At 40.8% G+C, this 19,961-nt stretch overlaps 1 protein-coding gene across 4 annotated transcripts in view; it reads right to left on the minus strand.

The window, feature by feature from the left end:
- The window catches only part of TMEM245 (transmembrane protein 245), an 83,571-nt gene that overhangs the window by 62,568 nt on the left and 1,042 nt on the right, over positions 1-19,961 (minus strand). For all 4 annotated transcript variants that reach the window (XR_015132095.1, XR_015132094.1, XM_086315869.1 and 1 more), the window contains exons 2-3: positions 12,062-12,179; positions 10,470-10,571 (exon numbers count right to left, since the gene is read on the minus strand). Coding sequence is in view for 2 of the 4 variants with exons in the window: in XM_086315869.1 (XP_086171995.1) it covers positions 10,470-10,571; positions 12,062-12,179 (220 nt within the window). In the remaining 2 variants the exon portion in view is untranslated. The remainder of the gene's footprint in view (positions 1-10,469; positions 10,572-12,061; positions 12,180-19,961) is intronic.

The following is a 19,961-nucleotide window of genomic DNA, read 5'->3' on the forward strand; positions in this document are numbered from 1 at the left end:
CGACTCTCTGAGACCCTATGGACTGTACCCGACTAGGCTACTGTATTCATGGGATTCTCCACGCAATACTGGAGGGGGTTGCCATGCCCTCCTCCAGGGGATCTTCCCGACCCAGGGACTGAACCCACATTTCTTATGTCTTCTGCACTGGCAGGCAGTTCTTTACCACTAGCACCAATGGGAAGCCCAAAATAGCCCATACTTGTTTTCAATAACAACATTTCATGACTGAATATGCAAATGTATGGGTATCGCACAAAATCATATACAGTCAATCCTCGACCTACATGGGTTTGAACTGTGCAGGTCCGCATACGTGTGGATTTTTTTCCAATAACTATAATATCTGTATTTTCATTTTACAGATCTTTAAGTATCAGGAAAAGCTTTTGTTCAATGAGAGATCACAGGTGGAACTAGGATTTGAATTCCGATTCTACCCAAACAGTTTCAGCTTCCTGGTTTTGGGTGAGTCATTTATCAATTCCTTTTTGAAGCAGAGATAGGAGTTCACAGATATCTGACTGCATGGGGGAGTCACTGCCCCTAACCCTGACATGGTTCAGGGGTCAACTTAATATCTATAAAGTCCATAATTCATCACAGACAAAATCTACCACCTGAAAATCTAAAAGATTACCACCACCTTGTTTCACAATCTAGGTTGTCGTGTTAAGTATCTAACAGGTAGTAAACCAAGTTTAACCTAGATCCAAAAAAACATTTACGGTCAATAAGGTCTGTCTGTAACGATCAGCCTTTAAGTTGCTATGGCAGACAACACAGACTAGCTCACCCAACACCTGGCTCCAGTGTGCTTTCCTGTACCCTAGAGACTGGAAAGCTAAAGACTGTTGCCTGGACTCCTTTGCAGCCACTGCTCCACCTGTGATGCAGTGGATACCAGGGAGGCACGCCCATGCAGACGTGGAAGCCCTCAGCGACTCGCTGTGATCTGGAAGCTCTCATGTCACACACAGTCATGGAGACACATGGTTTCCTGCAGGAACTCAGCAGGCGTTCCAGAGGTCCTGCCGTCTGGTCTCCAACTCTGTGGCAAACAGCAGTAGCGACACTATGTGGCACTTCTGCTCAGACGGTCCTTGGTGTTGCTGAGCGCTTCTCCTGGTTGCACTGCTTCTGCATGTCAGGTCCAAGCTCAACTGCCAGATCGGTCCAAAAATTCTGTGTGTACAAATTCTTTACACTAACCAATACCTCTTTCTATTTAGACTAGTTGGTATGAATTCCATTGTTCAACCAGGAACAAGGGTTCTTAGTCACCAAATCATACATACGCCCACATTCATACAGCTGGGACCTTTCAGTAGGCTGATATTCAATGTGACAACATAAAGTTCTGCCAGGCCAATGAAAAGAGCCATGACTTTCAGAAGGTCAGTGAATTACAGCTCCAGATAAACTTCACATACCCAACAAATCCAAGGCTGGCCACCTCCCAGAGGTAAGCAGGCCATGCCTGAGATGGCTCTTTGGTAGATTCAGCCCTCAGGAGCAAGAGCACTCATCTTGCTCAGTCACATCCTATCCCTCCTCTAGTAAATGTCTTCATAACCTGAAAGAGGCTTATTTTTAGACAAACCAAGAGAAATCCAAAGTTATGATCTGGAAAGAAAGCATAAATTAGATATCTGGATTGGGACCTATTCTCCTGGCATAGGTATCTAAAGTGCTGTTTTGATGCCAATAAGAGAAAAAGGGCTGAGAGAGAAAGACAGCATCTTTCATGTCTTACATGTTTCCATTACTCACTGTATTGAAAGCTGAGAATAAAAATACAGACCCTGCCCCAAAGGAGTTAGGTGAAAGAAATAAATACGAATCAAAGAACCACACAAATAAACAAATGTATACAAATTATGATCACTGCCACAAAGGAAAAATACTGGGTATTTTATGAGTTCCTAACTGAAGAAATCTGACTTAGTCTGGAAAATTAGGAAAAGCCTTTCTTTAAGAAGTAAAAATGAAGCTGATATACAAAAGATGAGGAGGAATTAACCAAAGGAAGTATAATCTTTTAGACAGAAGGAAGCAAATAAGAAGGCTGTAAGTGAAGAAGCTGGCATGTTAAAGACTCTGAACAGTCAGTGTGTCTGGAACACAGAGATGGCTTGATGAAAGTTACAGACGACCATACTAAATGACTTTAGTCTTTATCCCAAAGGAGTAGGAAAGCAGTGAAGAGTTGTTTTTTTTAATTGAAATACTATTGAGATAATTGTAATGTCACATGAAGTTTTACAAAAAAATACAGAGTGATCCTGTGTATCTGTTATCCAGTCCCCTTCCCCACCATGGTAATATCTTTTAAAACTGCAGCACATTACTACAATCAGAGTGTCAGCATGGATACAAGACACAGAAGTTTCATCACTGTAAAGATCTCTTATGTTGCCCTTTTATGACCACATCTCCCAACTCTGTAAATAAATAATCAGTTTTAGGGATACAAAAAGATCGTTCTTACTGTTTGATCAAGAACGGATTAGAGACGACCAGGAGGAGGTACAGGAAGATGCATCACTGCAACACTACAGGCAAGACAGGATGGCAGCACGCTCTGCAGTGGTTAACAGGGAAGAAGCCAGGAAAGCAGCTGCACTGAAGAGACAAGGGACGGTCAACGCTGACCAGATTTGGTGATGAAGTAATTAAGGATTCAACCATGATCCCCCAAGATTCCAGATTACGATCAGACAGACCACATGTGGGAAATGGATGGAGATTTTAGATATACCAAAGTGCTTTTTAGACTGTCAAGTAGAAATGTTTAACACAAACTGATTACACCAGAGACTAGGAGGTCTTAGATTCTTGGGTGCCCACAAGAGATTTCTTGGGCTCCACTTAAGAGCAGAGGTTGGGAACACCTAATGACTCATGGCCTGGGACAGCACAATAAAGGGAGAAATGCTTCCAGTCAAAACTCGAAGAATTCTCTCATGAGACTGAAGACTAATCCCAGGTCCTCAATCATTACACCCACCCTTCACAAGATGAAAAAAAATGAAGATGAAAAAGATGAAGTGGTGACTCATCTTTGAGAGACTGAGAAGTCCCTTGATGGTTAGGTAGCTCCAAAGTAACAAGCTCATCTTCAGTTCCTCAAATACGGGCTTTCAGTTTAGCTGAAGAAACCCACCCCATTTAGGCATTTGTACACTGGTGTATACTTCTCAACTCCCGCTAAGCATTCAGTCGCCTTCCCAAGTGGCTCAGTGGTAAAGAATCTGTCTACCAATGCAGGAGATGCAGGTTTGAGCCCTGGGTAGGGAAGATCCCCTGGAGAAGGAAATGGCAACCCACTCCAGTATTCTTGCCTGGGAAACCCCATTGACAGAGGAGCCTGGCGGGCTACAGTCCACGGGGTCCCAAAGAGTTGTACATGACTCAGCAACTAAACAACAACAAGCACTCATTCACCAAACAGGTGACTAGGCTACGTGCCGGGATGAGAGACTAAATCGCACTCTCACGCTCAGCCCCACACTAAACTATCAGTTATGATTCCGCATGTCAAGAGCTAAGGTAGATAGAAGTGCAGAATATTTGAGGAGCATCAAGGAGAGAAACCCCTGCTTGGGAGGTCAGGGAAGAGTTTCCAAAGGGACTATCTGACAAGAATGGTAAAAGATGCCACCCTTGAAATCCATTTACATAAGGTAGCCAGATACAGACGACAGAACAAGTTTATCTTGTGGAGAAACGAAGAAGCTGGTCTCTTAGAGGACAGAGGTAGAAAAGTTTTCCTGGAAGACAAAAAAAAACAAGTGTAAAGACACAAAGGCAAGAACAAGCAGAGTGTACTGTTCAGAGAACTCTAAGAAGTCTAATGAGGATGAGACACAGGGTCCAATGATAAGAGCGGAGAGACAGGGGGATGCAGGAGGAAATGGGAGCCGAGGACGGAAGGGCTCACACTGACTACACAGAGGCCGGACAGCTCAGTGACTGGAGTCACAGTGAGGAAACAAGACGGCCCAGGTGCAAACCTCAGTCCTATCCCTTATCTGTCGGATGACAACAGGCAGGCTACTTAGGATCTAGGTGTCTTAGTCTCTTCAAGTGTCAAATGCAGCCTATGTAAATTCCTATCTCATGTGAGAATTAACTGAAACAATACCTAAAAAATGCTTAGAACAATGCCTGGTAGGCAGGACTTAAGAGAAATTGACTCAATAAATGATACTATCGTGACCATCATCTGTATCAAAACTGTTGGCTTTAACAGGATAAACTACAAGCAAAGCCCCTAGCACTCCTGTAGTATTTGCCTGCACCTCTCATCCCCTTTCTGCTCGATATTACAGCCATTTCCCTAAGTCTTACCCTTACATTTTTAGATCTCCACACTGAGTTGTGCAAAACATCTTACATACAATCGGCACTAAAAAGCTTGAGGAAAAGTTAAGACCAACAGATTAACCCCTCACAACTATGGCTTAAAAACTCTTTCTTTAAAAAAAAAAAAAAAAACTCTTTCTTCAGCTCGCTGATGTCACTAAAATATACAATAAATACTTAATAAATCTTAGCTAAGTTAATGAACACAATGCAGTATCATCTTAGTTAACACACAAAGGACTCAGCAAAGTTTCAGAATGCCTGAAACTTCACAAAGGAGCAAAAGGAACAGCACACACAGAAAATCAGCAGATTTGAAAATCAGGGATATAAGATTTGGCAACTGCTCTTACTCATCAAATAGATATGTACTTAAATGACTTTTGTCTAGCACTATCCTTCTGCACTTCAAAAACACCAGGGGTTTGGGCAGAGAATTGATAAACTAGACAGAAGAATGCCAGGACTGAGAATCTAGGCAGTCATGGTACTGGGAAAAAAGCCCTAGCTAAAAATAGGCACACAGACGGAGGGAACATAATCTGGAGACCCAAGGACTAAACAAAGAAAGGAAAGAGCATCCAAGGTTTCAAGTGTCAATCCACCCAGGGACTGGGCCAGTATTAACTGGAGGCCCAAAGGGCAGAAACCCACACAAATCTAAATAAGCAGGCCACCCACATTAGCAGCCTAGCACCAGCAGACAGAAACTCATGGTCTGGTATATAAGAAAAACATCACATGTTCAGATATCTGTAGATATGGCTAAATCAACAAAGGGCAGAATAACTGCTTTTTTAATAACAGAGGCAAATATGTTTGGAAGCTGGTCTAAATAAGGAGAAACTTGATCTAATTTGTTCTCTTTCACAGGGTTAGTTGAAGTTTCCGGGAATACCTCCAAAGATGCTTACTGGAAGGAGGCCCTTTATATCAAGTAAACTCATCCCAGCATATAAATAAAGTTTCCCTTGAAGACGGCTTCTGTTTCCATCACAAGTGTGGAAAATACATCTCCTCCTCAATGGCTTCTAGTACCACTTTACTGTAATAAGGGCTTGGATATGGACCATTCGGAGTATCTCCCAGGTCTATGTAACTGAATTGAAGAAGGACAGATAAGCAGTAAGAAAATTTAGTTTGCTCTTTTTCTTTTTCCTATTTGGGCTTAACTGGACAACACTTGTTTCTTCATATCACATGCTATCCCCAACAAGGCGACAAGGAAGGCTTCCTTATCAAGATTATTTCTGGTCACTCATAAACAATGAGCAATCCCAGGAGGAGCAGGCCCAGGTATAACTGCCTGTACATCTCATCCTGGGTGTCCAGGTATTAAAGATACATCTTATGCTTGTCTGCCTAGCTGCTGAAGAAGTACTTCTCATATTCATAGTAAATGGCCAACTTTCTTCATCTGTGAAGCAAGTATGGTGGTGGTGGTGGTTTAGTCACTAAGTCATGTCTGACTCTTGCGACCCCATGAAGAGGCTGTAGCCCGCCAGGCTCCTCTGTCCATGGGATTCTCCAGGCAAGAATACTGGAGTGGGTTGCCATTTCCTTCTCCAGTAAAACAAGTATACTTTTAAAAAAATATATTCATTTACTTATTTGGCTCCATCAGGTCTTAGTTGCAGCCCACAGGATCTTTGTTGGATCATGTGGGATCTTTTCTTTGGGCTCACAGATTCTCTAGTTGTGGTGCACAGGCTCTACTTGCAGAGCATGGGCTTAGGTACCCCACAGGATGTAGGATCTTAGTTCTGTGACCAGAGATTGAACTCACATCTCCTGCATTACACGGCAGATTCTTAACCACTGGACCATCAGGGAAGTCCCACAAACATAATACTAATCACACTGGAATACTAAGAAAATTAAGAGAGATGGCAACTCTTAGGAGCCTAACAGGGCCTCACCCACAGGAGGCGATACTGCCCATGGTCCTCTGTTCTCCCAGGCCCAGGGAACACACCAAAGCTGGACCCCAGGCTTCTGCCAGGTAGGACTTCAGAGACCTAGGAGGCAGAGAAGCCAGGTGCTATACTTGCGGTGAGCCACTGGGGCCAACATGAAGATTGAAGGGACGGGCACCTGCAACTGAGGGCGAGAGAGACAAGCACTCAGTGATCAGTCCATACTGTTTCAGGTTGGCTGATGACTGTCAGAGGTGAAAGGAAAGAACACGGGAAGTAGGTGAGAGCCAATGAACTGGGTTCAAATTTTAACTCGAGGGGTCACCTATGAGACTATGGGCAAGTCAGTTAACCTATTATTAAAAGTCTACACCCAAAAAAATGTAGATAACTTATTTTGTAAGGTTGAGGATGGGGGTTGTTTTGTTTGTGGATTAAAAAAGATAGTACACTGGAAAATATGATAGACACGTAACATTTTTTCCCTACGTTATCTTGGGGTTCCAAGAAATATCAAGTCAGTGCCCACAAGGTCTAAGAAAAAAAGCACTGAGTAGGGCCCCTGGGTTCAGAAAGAACCACTGAAACTAACTCAGAAATGATCCATAAGAAGAGTTTTTCTGGATCTGGGCCCTAAACAAATTCATGCTTTGAAGTCTGGTGACATCCAAAGGATTAATTCTGTGAATCCAGTGAACCACAGATTTTAAAGAAGAACAAGAGTCAAAGCTCAGAAGACACAGAGAAAAATGCTCACACAGGTGACGAAGATACAAGAGCAAGTCCTACAATGGGACAGTAGGAGGAATACACGCACGTGCTGGCAGTACACTGAGGCATCCCCGCGCCCAACTATATTACAGTGACATCTGCAGGAGGGAGAGGACTACAGAAAAGAGAAAGGTTGTCCCAACACGGCCTGAGTTCTGATGCCTAAAAAAACAAGGTTCTAGGGGCAGGAGGGGAAAAGTATACAGAGATTTAAAAAGAAAAAGTTAGACAAACGTATTTTATGATGAGGAGTATCTACACTGCTACTACTACTACTAAGTCACTTCAGTCGTGTCCGACTCTGTGTGACCCCACAGACAGCAGCCCACCAGGCCCCGCCGTCCCTGGGATTCTCCAGGCAAGAACACTGGAGGGGGTTGCCATGTTCTCCTCCAATGCGAAGTCCATAAAAGGATTCTAAATCAAGAATAACCTATTCTTGATTGGGCTGGAATGAGTGAGCAAAACAAGGAAAACTGACATTTCCAAATCTGCTCTCAACATTTTTCTGTGTCTGTGATTTCCTTTCTTGTAACAGGCTAGGATACAAATACCAGAAATCTGGTTTGCATACTGGCACAACTACCAGGTTTATGTGGGAGAATAATAATCACACAAATAGTCTATTTTCCCAAGCTCAAAACTTGGGTCTTAGAAACCCTGTGCTCACAGCTCCCTAGGCTGCCATCACCAGCTGATTAGAATTTACACAAGAGAAAGCCTATCTGAAACCCTTGGTTAGACCTACTTTATTCATATAATTGCAATAAAATACTTACTTAGCCCTGGACAAAAGCAGTCAAAGGGACAAAACTGTATTCAAAATAGTAAAAACAGAACTACCATACGATCCAACAATTTCACTTTAGGGTATGTATCTAAAGAAAAAAAGAATGCTAACTTGAAAAGACATGCACCCCCCCCCCCCCCCGCATGTTCACTGTGGCATTACTTAGAATAGCCAAGATTCAGAAACAATGTAAGGGCCCACTAATCATGGCAAACAGATGGGGAAACAGTGGCTGACTTTATTTTTCTGGGCTCCAAAATCACTGCAGATGGTGACTGCAGCCATGAAATTAAAAGACGCTTACTCCTTGGAAGGAAAGTTATGACCAACCTAGACAGCATGTTAAAAAGCAGAGACGTTACTTTGCCAACAAAGGTCCGTCTAGTCAAGGCTATGGTTTTTCCAGTAGTCGAGTATAGACATGAGAGCTGAACTATAAAGAAAGCTGAGCACAGAAGAATCAATGCTTTTGAACTGTGGTGCTAGAAAAGACTCTTGAGAGTCCCTTGGACTGCAAGGAGATCCAACCAGTCTATCCTAAAGGAGATCAGTCCTGGGTGTTCATTGGAAGGACTGATGTTGAAGCTGAAACTCCAATACTTTGGCCACCTGATATGAAGAGCTTACTCATTTGAACAGATCCTGATGCTGGGAAAGATTGAAGGCAAGATGAGAAGGGGACCACAGAGGATGAGATGGTTAGATGGCATCACCGACTCAATGAACATGGGTTTGGGTGGACTCTGGGAGTTGGTGATGGACAGGGAGGCCCAGAGTGCTGCAGTTCATGGGGTCGCAAAGAGATGGACACGACTGAGCAACTGAACTGAACTGAATGAAAAGAAAGAAAATATGATACACACACACACGAATATTATTATCTGCAAAAACACGGATGAACCTTGACGGCATTATGCTAAGTGAAATGAGTCAGAGAAAAACAAATACTGTATGACCGCACTTATATGTGGAATCTGAAATCAAACAGCAAGCTCATAGACACAGAGAAGACTGGCGGCTGCCAGGGCTGGAGGTGGCGGGTGGGAAAAATGAGTGAAGGAGTCAAAAGGTACAAATTTCCACTTATGAAATACATAAGTCACAGAGATATAATGGACAGCACAGTGACTACTGTTAATCTTAACTAACTAAAGTGAATCTGCCTTACTGTAGATTTGAAAGCTGCTAAGAGAGCAGGTCTTAAAAGTCCGCATCACACAAAATAATTTTTGGTAACTACGTAAGGTGACAGATGTTAACCAGATTCATGTGGTGATATAGACAAACATGGAGCCATGGCTGTACACCTAAGACTAACATAATGACATATGTCACATACACCTCAATTGAAAAAAACAAAAAAAGCCACAAGAAAAAAAAGGAAAAAACTGTCACGGGGTTAAGCAGAGCGGTCTGAATCACTACTAGGGAAAGGAGAAAAGGGAGACCAAGCTTACCAGGGGAACAGGTGGAAACCACCAAACTTTCTATAGCAGTTGCCAAAACAGGAAGTTTACTTTGACAGATAACCACAGGAAGACAGGTTGAAAAAAGAAAATGTAGATAGTAAAATATAAAATAAAATAGAATCTTTCCAATTTTCCACTGTCACAGAGACAAGTAAAATTTCTTTGTTTCAGGTAGTTATTATAAAATTCTAAACAAATATTTATGAACAAAAGATGTTTTACAACTGTCAGACATTACTCAACTATCAAATAAAATAATAAAGGGTGATTTAATTTTAAAAACTTCTATAAAGTAACTGCACAAATACACGGAACTGCCACAAATAGCCCTGTGATTACTATCTTTAACAGACTGGTCTAGATAAAGGTCACCTGCAACCAGGGTATCTCAAAAATAATCTTTAAAACAACATGGTATATTCAACAGTGTAGTGGGAGTTGCAGCCAGAGCAATGAGGCCAAGATAAAAATAAAAGGCATCCAAATGCAAAAAGAAGTAAAACTATGCAGAGAAACGATCTACATGTGCAAAATACTAAAGAAGCCACAAAAACTATCCAAGCTAATAAACAGATTCAGCAGAGTTGCAGGATACAAGATCTACAGGGACTGTAAATATTCATAACCTTGGATCTGGCATTGGTTTGTTAGACAGAACACAACATGTGAAAATTAAGTGACATATTTCTGGTTAACCAATGTATCAAAGAATAAATCAAACAGTATCTTGAGCCAAAGAAAACAGAAATACAACACATCAAAACTTATGGGATACAAAAGCACTTCTAAGAGGGCAGTTTACAGCAAAAAAAAAAAAACTCAAATAACCCAACTTTATGGCTACCTGCTTAATGGGCACAGGGCTTCCCTGGGGGGTGATGACAACGAAGTAGATGGAAGCTGCACAGCACTGTGAATGTACTAAATGCCACTTTTAAATGGTTAACTTTTATGTTACATGAATTAAACCTCAATTAAAAATGCAAAAACAGGAGGTTAGACATGGCTTAACTATCTAAATATTTTAAACAAACTTATTTTCTGTTCAGAAAACACTACTGAAATAAAGCAGTTCATCACAGCATGTTTTTAAAATAAAGTTACTCTCCCAAATTCTTCTTAAGAATAATGTTAATAGTATGCCCTATTTCTTACCAGAAGACTCTTTTCCATTCTGTTTTTCATAGAGGGTGCCCACAGACATCAGGAAAACAATAACCAGGAATACTGGAATTCTCCACGCGCCAGCCAAGGATGCTGCAAATTATTAAGAATCAACATGTTTAGTGAAATAAAAACCTAGCACTTGCCTTTAAAAAACTCAGTTTAGTAGACTGACAGAACAATTTGGCAAAATATATGAACAACAAAATAGTCTCATAGGGAAAAAAAAAATTTTTTAAGGCCACCAGACAGCTGAAACCTCAATTCAGGGCTCCTCTCAGGAAATCCAGCCCTGCTCTAAAGAATGAGGATGTGCCAGTCTACCTTTAAGGGGCATGTTTCCTGAGGAATCAAGTCCATTCTAAAGCACATTCAGGGCTTAAAACCATCAAGCCCCACATCTAACCCCAGAATGACCTGCATCAGGCACAGAACCTTAAGTCATGGTGTCTGACTTGCACTCCTGAAAACAGCTGGGTATGAATTCTACCTCTCCAGAAAGAGTGGAATGGCCCAAAGGAGCACGGCAAAAAGCTTTAATGTCACCTAACAAGTGGCCAAGGATCAAAGCCATTTGCATTTCCCTGAGCTGGTCTAGAGCCTTAGGAACATACCTGCCAATCTCCCTCCTCTACCTTCGTCAAACTCAAAATGAATCCCAACAGATATTAGGGGATCTTGTTGAGAAATTCCTTTAGCATTCCAAGTCAGCAATCTAGAAAGTTATGCTTTGTTCCTTATCAGATTCTGAGCGAAGACATACTTCCAATCAACTCTAGTTTTTTTCCTAACAATAGGCAGCTCTAAAAACTACTTCTAATAGGCTATCTACTACTCTAGGTTACTGAATTTTGTTTTTAAATTAGAACTTGACGTTTCCATATACTAAGACTTAAAGAAAATCAGTCCCTGAAAAATCACTGTACAACATCCTAGCAGCCTCTCAGCTAACAGTGAAAAGTCTCAAATAACAGGGAACTCATTACTTTGAACAGCTTTGACACTGATCATTCTTTACGTTAAACAGAGTCATGTCTCTCTGAAGCTACTCCTTGCTCTGACACTTGCCCCAAATGGTTAGAGATCTGTTTAAACCACTCTTTCACCGAATCCTTCAAATAGTGAAATAGGTTTCCATATTTGATATCTTTCCATCTCCACCTCTCCCCTGTAGCCCCAGTGCTCTGCTGTTATGGAAAGTAAACATCTTTGGTTCCCTTAATAGTTCCTCTCACGTGATTTTGAGCACCTCTTATCATTTTTGACTGCTTGTCTATATCTTCCTTAAGTAAGACACTGAGAAACAGCCAGGATAGTCCAAGTGTGTTCTACATTTTAAGATATATCAATATTTATTCTTAAAAGAATTTTTTTTAAATGGACATTCCATATAATTAAAAGATATCTTAAAGTATAACATTTTCATTCAAGATTAATGACTGTTTAAGCCAGAACATTTTCAAATGACTAAAGAATTTTACATGGAACACGTAAAACTTCAAAAAATTTGCTCTGATTCACATGGTCAGCCGGTGCTGACCTTAAGCTAGAGTTTCTTACGGAAAAAAAAAAAAAAGACCCACCTAAATGAAAAAGCAATATAATCCAGACAGGAATTGACATTGCTCTCAAGTAGCGTTCAGTGCTTGCATTCCACTTGAATGAAACAGCCAACACATAGCCAACTACCAAGGTCCAGATCTTAAATAAATGAAATACAGACACAGCTGTAAAATATATACATGTGAAATAAACATGCAATTATACAAAACTTGCAAGCCTCTACACAGCATGAGAGCCGTGGGAACACCATGGGTGACGGCTGGCAGTGCTAACAGAAGAGGGCATAGTTTCTCTTCCTCTTCCTTGATAAATCAGGTTTTGAAATAAACAGATTTGTTTATTGTTATTATTAAAATCCCATGCAGTGATATTAAATATCTTTAACAAAAAATACATAAATACAGTTTCATTTAAGTTCAAAAGCTACAGCATGCATAAAGATATTTAAGATACTCAATTTTTAAGCCATGGATTTCAATTAAGAGCTTCACCTTGTGGAATTCTTCAAAGTTTTCTCTATAGATTAATGTTTACAAAAGAAAAGAAGAAACAAGTGGAAATTCCCTAGACAGTCCAGTGGTTAGACTGCCACACTTCTATCCCTGGAAGGGAACGGCAGTAGGGGAGCCGGGTTTGATCCCTGGTCGGGGAACAAAGATCTGGAAAGCCTCATACAATGGCCAAAAAAGAGAGAGAGAAAGAAAGGAAGCTTTCCAAAAAGAAGCAGGTTAAAAGATTCAATTACAACCTATGAAAATACGCTTGTTACCACAAGAACTTTTTGAAAGCTAAAAAGAAGGCAGGCAGCTGAAGTGTGACCCTGCTGAAATAACCTAGGTAACAGACGGTTAAAACCTAGTCCAGAGTTACACACAGTTGAGAAGTCTAGCTGAAAAAAATATTACCAGAGGAAGAAACAGGAAGACATGAGAACAGAAGAACGGGTGAACCAGAGTCCCCTCCTCAGTTCTTCCCCACCCTAAAACTAAACGACTCAGTACTCACAAACCATCAATGTAGCTGACACAGAAACTCTCAAATAAACTCACATTTCATAGAACACGCACAAAAAACGGAAGGAATACATAAGGTAGAACAGACGCGAGCACCGACACTTTATTAAAATAACTTGAACCTTGAAAAATATATAGGCAAATTAAAACAAAACGAAATGAAAGGACTTTAAGCTGTAACCCAGAGAGTGAAGAAAAAAGAACTGATATGGTTACTACAAAAGACAGAAAAAAACTACCTCCTACCTTATTTTGATCATCTCTGTCAAAATACTCTTCAGGTCTAAAATATGTTTATAGCTTCAGACTTGAGAATTCTGTTTTGGGACCTTATTAAATAATGATAAATTCTGAAAAAGGGTTAAATGTAAAAAAACCTCATCACAGTCTAATTTAGGACCTTGAAAAATTAATAACCTAAAGTTTCAGTAACTGGGACGTGGTTAACTCTGAATGATTCAGTCAATAAAATGTTATGCAACCATTAAAGCAGGCTTTTTTAAATAAAGACTACATAACTTAGAATATTCCTAAGATATTATTAAGGAAAAAGCAAAATACAATAAATACATATGACAGGATTATATCTATTTCATGGTGGGGGGAAGGAAATGTACTAGTAAGTTGTATTTAGGTGATAAGATTTTGTTTTTCCTTTTTTGGTAATTTCCCAGTTGTCTTTAATAGGCACTAGTTCTTTTATAATGAAAAGGACATTAAAATATTCTTCTTCAAGCAACTAGTAAGATGAAATATTAAAGAGATCTAAAGTCCCAGATGTATGAGCACATGGGAAGTGAGCCTACAGCTGCCTCAAAAAAGCTCAAGCTTGTAGGACCACAGAGATTTAACCCTGGGAATTTAGAGAATTTTGAGATAGGCTGGTAGAGCTCAGAACAAAATCTGTGTATAACAACAATACACTTATATAGCACTTACCATGGGCTAGGCCTTGCTCTATATTAACACATTACATATATGAACTCACCTAACCCTTATAACCCCAGGAAATAAGTAAGGCTATCATTCTCATTTTAGACATGAAAGAAATTGAGACTTCAAAGGTGACTTGCCCAAGGTAACACATCTAAAAAGTGAGTCAAGATTAGAACCTGGGGATTTGGGTCCAGAATCTACTTTCTTAACATTAAGGAGAAAAAAGGGTAGTGCCAGAAAAATAAAGAGGAAAAGCTGCTCCAGTATTCACAAGAGAAAATAAAAACAGTTGATTTTGATGACTACAAATTGCTGAAATTTTCTTTAAAAATGATCCTCGGCAAATGGATAGTCTTCAGAGGTACGTGACACAAGCATAATCAGCCCTGTTAATTAAACATGCAGTCAGTAATTTAGATAAAAGACTAGAAGGAGTATTAGTTGAACTTGCAGATTATACAAAGTTGGGAATAGTAAATATAAATGATTCAAAAAGATATTCTGAAACTAGAACAATGGGCTAACCAAGTAAGATTAAATTTAATAGACAGGAATGCAAAGTTTTGCTTTTAGGTTCAAAACTCAGCTATACAAATACAGAATGGGAAGAGAATAGCTCGTCAGAAGTATAACTGGTGTGAATGCTTATTAATAAAAGTACATTAGGGAAAGTGTTTCAGTGACTTGCACTATCAAACCACCTGGGCAATAAAATTGAGTGCAAAAAGAAATGGAAATTACAATACAGGAGATACAGATACAGGTGCAGGGAGTAGGGGGCGGGAAATTGTTCAGCTTAGGAAAGAGAAGGAAATAACAAGATTCAACAGTTATCTTCAAATAGTTGGGGAAATGTCATCTGAGAGAGGCAACAGACCATTTTCTGTAGTTCTGAGAGCAGAAATCACAGGTGGAAATTAGGAAGCAACATATTTCAGCTTAATATGATGAATTTTTCTAATAAACTGATTGAGAGCAGGAGAAGGGGGCAACAGAGATTGAGATGGTCAGATGGCATCATCAACTCCATGGACGTGAGTTTGAGCAAGCTCCGGGAGATGGTGAAGGACAGGGAAGCCTGGCACTGCAGTCCATGGGGTTGCAAAGAGTTGGACACAACTGAGTGACTGAACAACAAATCTAAAAAGGAAATAAGCTACTATCACTAAAAGTTTGAGCAAAAGCTGATGGGGAAGACCAAGTAGGAGAATGTGCTCTCAGTGAGAAGGTGAACCAGAGGATCACAGAGGATATGCTTTCAGATTTTAAGCCTATGATACTTTTCAACCAGTCTCTAACAAGTTTTTGTTTCTTAGCTGTATTCCTAAGGAATTAGTATCACTTGCAGAGCAAGGAAAAAATGAGAGATCGCATACTTCAAATTTTTTAAAGGAAACTCAAAGAGTCGGACATGACTGAAGCGACTTAACACTGACACATGCATGGTCAAATCACAGCCCTAATCAGATCATTGTTTCAGATACTCCATTCTCCTTTAAAACCACTTTATTCTAATTTGAAAACTCTGTTCTCTTCATGATGTGGCAACTTAGAGTCAAGAATATTTCATAATCAAAGTTTTAACATGAGAAAGAACCTAAGCACTGGAAAACTTTCCTCCTTACTGTTGCCAGGGAAGCAAAACACACCTGGAAGTGGAATGGGGCAGGCCTGTACAATCCCAAAGAACCTTCTCCCAGCACTGCCAAACTCTTGAAGTGAAGTGAAGTGAAGTCGCTTAGTTGTGTCTGACTCTTTGCGACCCCATGGACTATAGCCTACCAGGCTCCTCCATCCATGGGATTTTCCAGGCAAGGGTACTGGAATGGGTTGCCATTTCCTTCTCCAGGGGATTTTCCTGACCCAGGGATCGAACCTGGGTCTCCCGCATTGTAGGCAGACGCTTTACTGTCTGAGCTACCAGGGAAGCCCAAACTCTTAGGATCTGTAAAACTGAATATCCAGGAACCCTGCACACGTGCCAAGCCACTTCAATCGTGTTCAATTCTGTGCAACCCCACGGACTGTAGCCCACCAGGCTCCTCTGTCCATTCCAGTATTCTCCAGGCAAGAATACTGGAATGGGTTGCCATGTCCTCCTCCAGGGGATTTTCCCAACCCAGGCATCAAACCCATGTCTCTTATGTCTCCTGTATTGGCAGGCAGGTTCTTTACTACTAGCACCACCTAGGAATTCCCTGAGCAGGTTCTTTAAGCTCTCTAAAATGAGGATGATAATTAGACATCATTCAAGATAAGCCAACACTTCACACAACTAGGGCTGAGTAGCCCAGAGATGGATCCTGGTTGGTTCAAAGTCACAAAGCAAGCTACTGACAGAGTTCAGTTTAGAAGTTACACTCCTATCTTTCAGCCACTGTTCTTTCCACTTTATGCTTCTTTATAAAGTAAAATGGAAACAATTTAGGCCATGGAGGCCATGAAGAAAACAAATCCATTACTACTGCAAAAACTGTAAATGTCTTCAAATGTTCTAACAATTCTGAACTAAAGGAGAGAGGAACACCCAAAACACTCCCAGCAAAGAAAAATGGTGGAGCAGGAAGGCTAGCTTTTTAGATTTATCTTGACAGCGCTACACCAAGCGAAGATGACCAGGACCCTAAGGACTGAGTTATACCTGGGTCTGGTGCAAAAGATGATTTTTTTTTTTCCCCAGTGTTTAGAAATCACTAAGTCAATACAATATTTGAAACTGTTTTTTTACAATTGCCCAGAAGGAAATGGCAACCCACTCCAGTGCTCTTGCCTGGAGAATCCCAGGGACGGGGGAGCCTGGTGGGCTGCCGTCTATGGGGTTGCACAGAGTCGGACACGACTGAAGTGACTTAGCAGTATATTATAAATGATTAGCATTTCACTTGCAGGTAGGATGGAGTACTAGGAGAAGAAAAGAGTTAGGAGACTGAAGGAACCCCAAAGGAAGGGGAACAGAAACTGAATGGGAAGGATAATGTGGTAACAAAGGAAAACACAGGTACTGAAGACACTACAAAGGAAAACGGGATGGGACTTGGAAATAAATGAACAGGTATAAGGATAAGAGAGAAACGACTAAGATTTCTAGATGACAGGAATTCAGGGGTGTCTGGGGGAACATGTGTGGGTAGTCCAACCCTGATAGTCTTCTATTTTTTTCCCTAATAACTAAAATCAATTTGTACTAAAAAAAAAATTTAAACCAAAAAATGTTCCTCCACAACATCCTGGAGGAAAACGTTTTAAAATCTTTAGTGAAGGTCTTGATGACAAAGGGCCTTCAACTGCTGATAGGTCTGTTGAGTAAGTACCATTTACTGAACGAACAGATCAATCTCGAAATCTTCCCGCCTATGAAATCCATCCCTCTGACTTCACGTGACTATCGTGAGAATGAAATAACACACATGAGAGTGCCTACCAGTGAGTGGCAGATGCTCAAAAACTGGATCTTAAACGCATGCACTGTCGGCTCTCCAAAATGTAGATTTGCTTACATTCACTTTTCTCTTACCTCGCCCATCAGTACCTCTCCCATCCATATTTCTCAGCAGCAGCAGCTCAAATTTTCAAGCTGTCTAGAAAGCATCAAGACTCCTTTCTTTTTTTTTTTAAATCACATGCAGCACTGGTTGGGCTTACAAAACCAAACCATTGTGAACCATGAGATAGAAAAGTCAGAGAGAGGGCAAGCTGCCCGGTCACATGACCGACTTTCACTTCATGTCAGGCCTTACTCAGCACTTGGGACAGAGAGCTGAGGACTCCCTGTCTCTGCTTCCCAGGTACACTTTTAACTTACCCCCATCCAACCACCTGCTCCAAACGACTGCTTCAAGAAACACAACCGCAAGTTTCTCTCCAACTCAGATCAACCTCCAGGCTCTACTCCCTCAATTTAGCCCCCCACCACTTCCTACTCTTTTTTAACTAACTCATTCTGTGCCTTTTATAATGGGATTTTTATCCCTTCCTCCCATCACTTTAGCTTATCAGCTAAAATAATTAATTGCCTTTACCTTCCTTCCCCTCTTCTGATCTAGCTTGGTCCTTACTTCTGCTAATCCACACCCATACAAATATTATGTAAATAAAATATAAGGAAGGAGTTTATCATCAGTAAAAACATATTCATAGCTATATACATTAAGCTGTGGGCACTTTATCACAATTATTCCTCATCTCTTTCCACCACTGTGAGTGACTGGCTCAAATGCCCCAGTTTCCATTAGTCATGCCAAATGTACCCGTGTATTCAATTCTAACTTCACTATGAAAATACAGCGTTCATGTTAGGCCTTTCTTTCCTAGTTTCTTACAGTTTGGTGGATACACTACTCGATCTTGCCTATAGTAATTTACAATATACTGCAGTATCAATAGTCAAAAATGTTAGCAGGATCTATAAGTATGTCTGAATTTGACAAGATTGAATTTCTTGAGGATAGGAATCAAGTTATAGTAATCTTTATATTTCTTAACAGCATATAGTATTCTGCCTTTTATGCAAGGGGCATTCAATCAACTTAACTGAACTTAAAACAACAAGGTAAAGGAGAAGTAACGTCTAACTGCTGCTCCATGAATGTGAACCTTGGATTTGTTCAAAGTCTGAGTGCCTCTGGGACGATCACAGTCTCAGGACCTCAGAAACCTCTCCTGGGAAGCGGCAGGCAGGAAGACAATAAAGAGCAAAGTAACACTAGGGTCACCCTCACCTGACAATCTACCCAGGAAGTGAAAGAGGGTGCTTCCACACCTCTCCTTCCTATCACAACTGAAATAATACAAGTTCCTTGGAGGCCAAGGATTTTGTCTGATCACGACGCAGTTGCACACACAGGCAGCGTCCCCAAATTATGGATGAGGTGCTCTCCAATACCTTGCTGGCCCATAACTGGTGGGAAATAAACATTTAGATGTGTGTCTGTCATCTCCATGAGAATATGCTCACGTGACACATTACTTGAACAGAGCCTGTACCTTAATCCTTTTAAATCCCTCACAAAGTCCAGTACCTAATAACATAATCAACTTTTAACTTTAATTGAGAGGTTGCATTGATAGAGCTAGAGAAGACAGTTATGGTATTAGTCACCAACTCTACCAATAACTTCAGGCAAGTTATAACCCTGCGTGACCGATAAACGGAATTGTTTTGCAACTTGAAATCAAGGTGCACTTAACAGGGACAAAAGTGAATAAATTTATTTTTAGATGGTACTGCTTCTTAATGAAATAGTAGTCTTATGCATTAAATACCCACTTATTTTTTTCATCCCCAGTGAAACATCCTAAAGGAAATTAACCCTGAATATTCACTGGAAGGACTGATGCTGAAGCTGAAGCTCCAATACTTTGGCCACCTGATATGAAAAGCCAACTCACTGGAAAAGAACCTGATGCTGGGAAAGACTGAAGGCAGGAAGAGAAGGGGACAACAGAGGATGAGATGGTTTGGCAACATCACTGACTCAATGGACACGAGTTTGAGCAAACTCAAAGAGAGTGAAGGACAGGGAAGCCTGGAGTCCTTCAGTGCATGGCGTCACAGAGTCTGACACAACTTAGCAACTGAACAACAAAGTGAAATGTTTGGATCATTAACTGATCTACAATCTGGCCTGATTTAGGAAACATGTCACCAGATTATCCTTGAAATCCCTTCCAACTCTAAAGCTCCCTGATTAAGAATAACCTCAGGACGATCCAGGAATCACAAATATGCCTTTTCTTCACCCAGTCTGCTTAAGAAATCCACGTGGGAGGAGATGTAATGTCGCAGAGCAATCCGTGCACAAGGCGTAAGAGTTCCCAAGAAGAGAATGTGGCAAGAAACAGGCCCAGGGGGCTCAGCACCTAGGTGCCTGGCACAAAGTATTCTGAAATCACCTGAACTGAGAGGCAGCTCTGAACTATTAAGAAAGATTTGTTCCAGGACTTGAGGAACTTGTGTCAACCAGTACCCTCT

This window comes from Bos grunniens, chromosome 8, assembly GCF_055505025.1.
Source record: "Bos grunniens cultivar Pamir isolate PY7600 chromosome 8, Bosgru_T2T1.0, whole genome shotgun sequence".
In the NCBI taxonomy this organism is placed as follows: domain Eukaryota; kingdom Metazoa; phylum Chordata; class Mammalia; order Artiodactyla; family Bovidae; genus Bos; species Bos grunniens.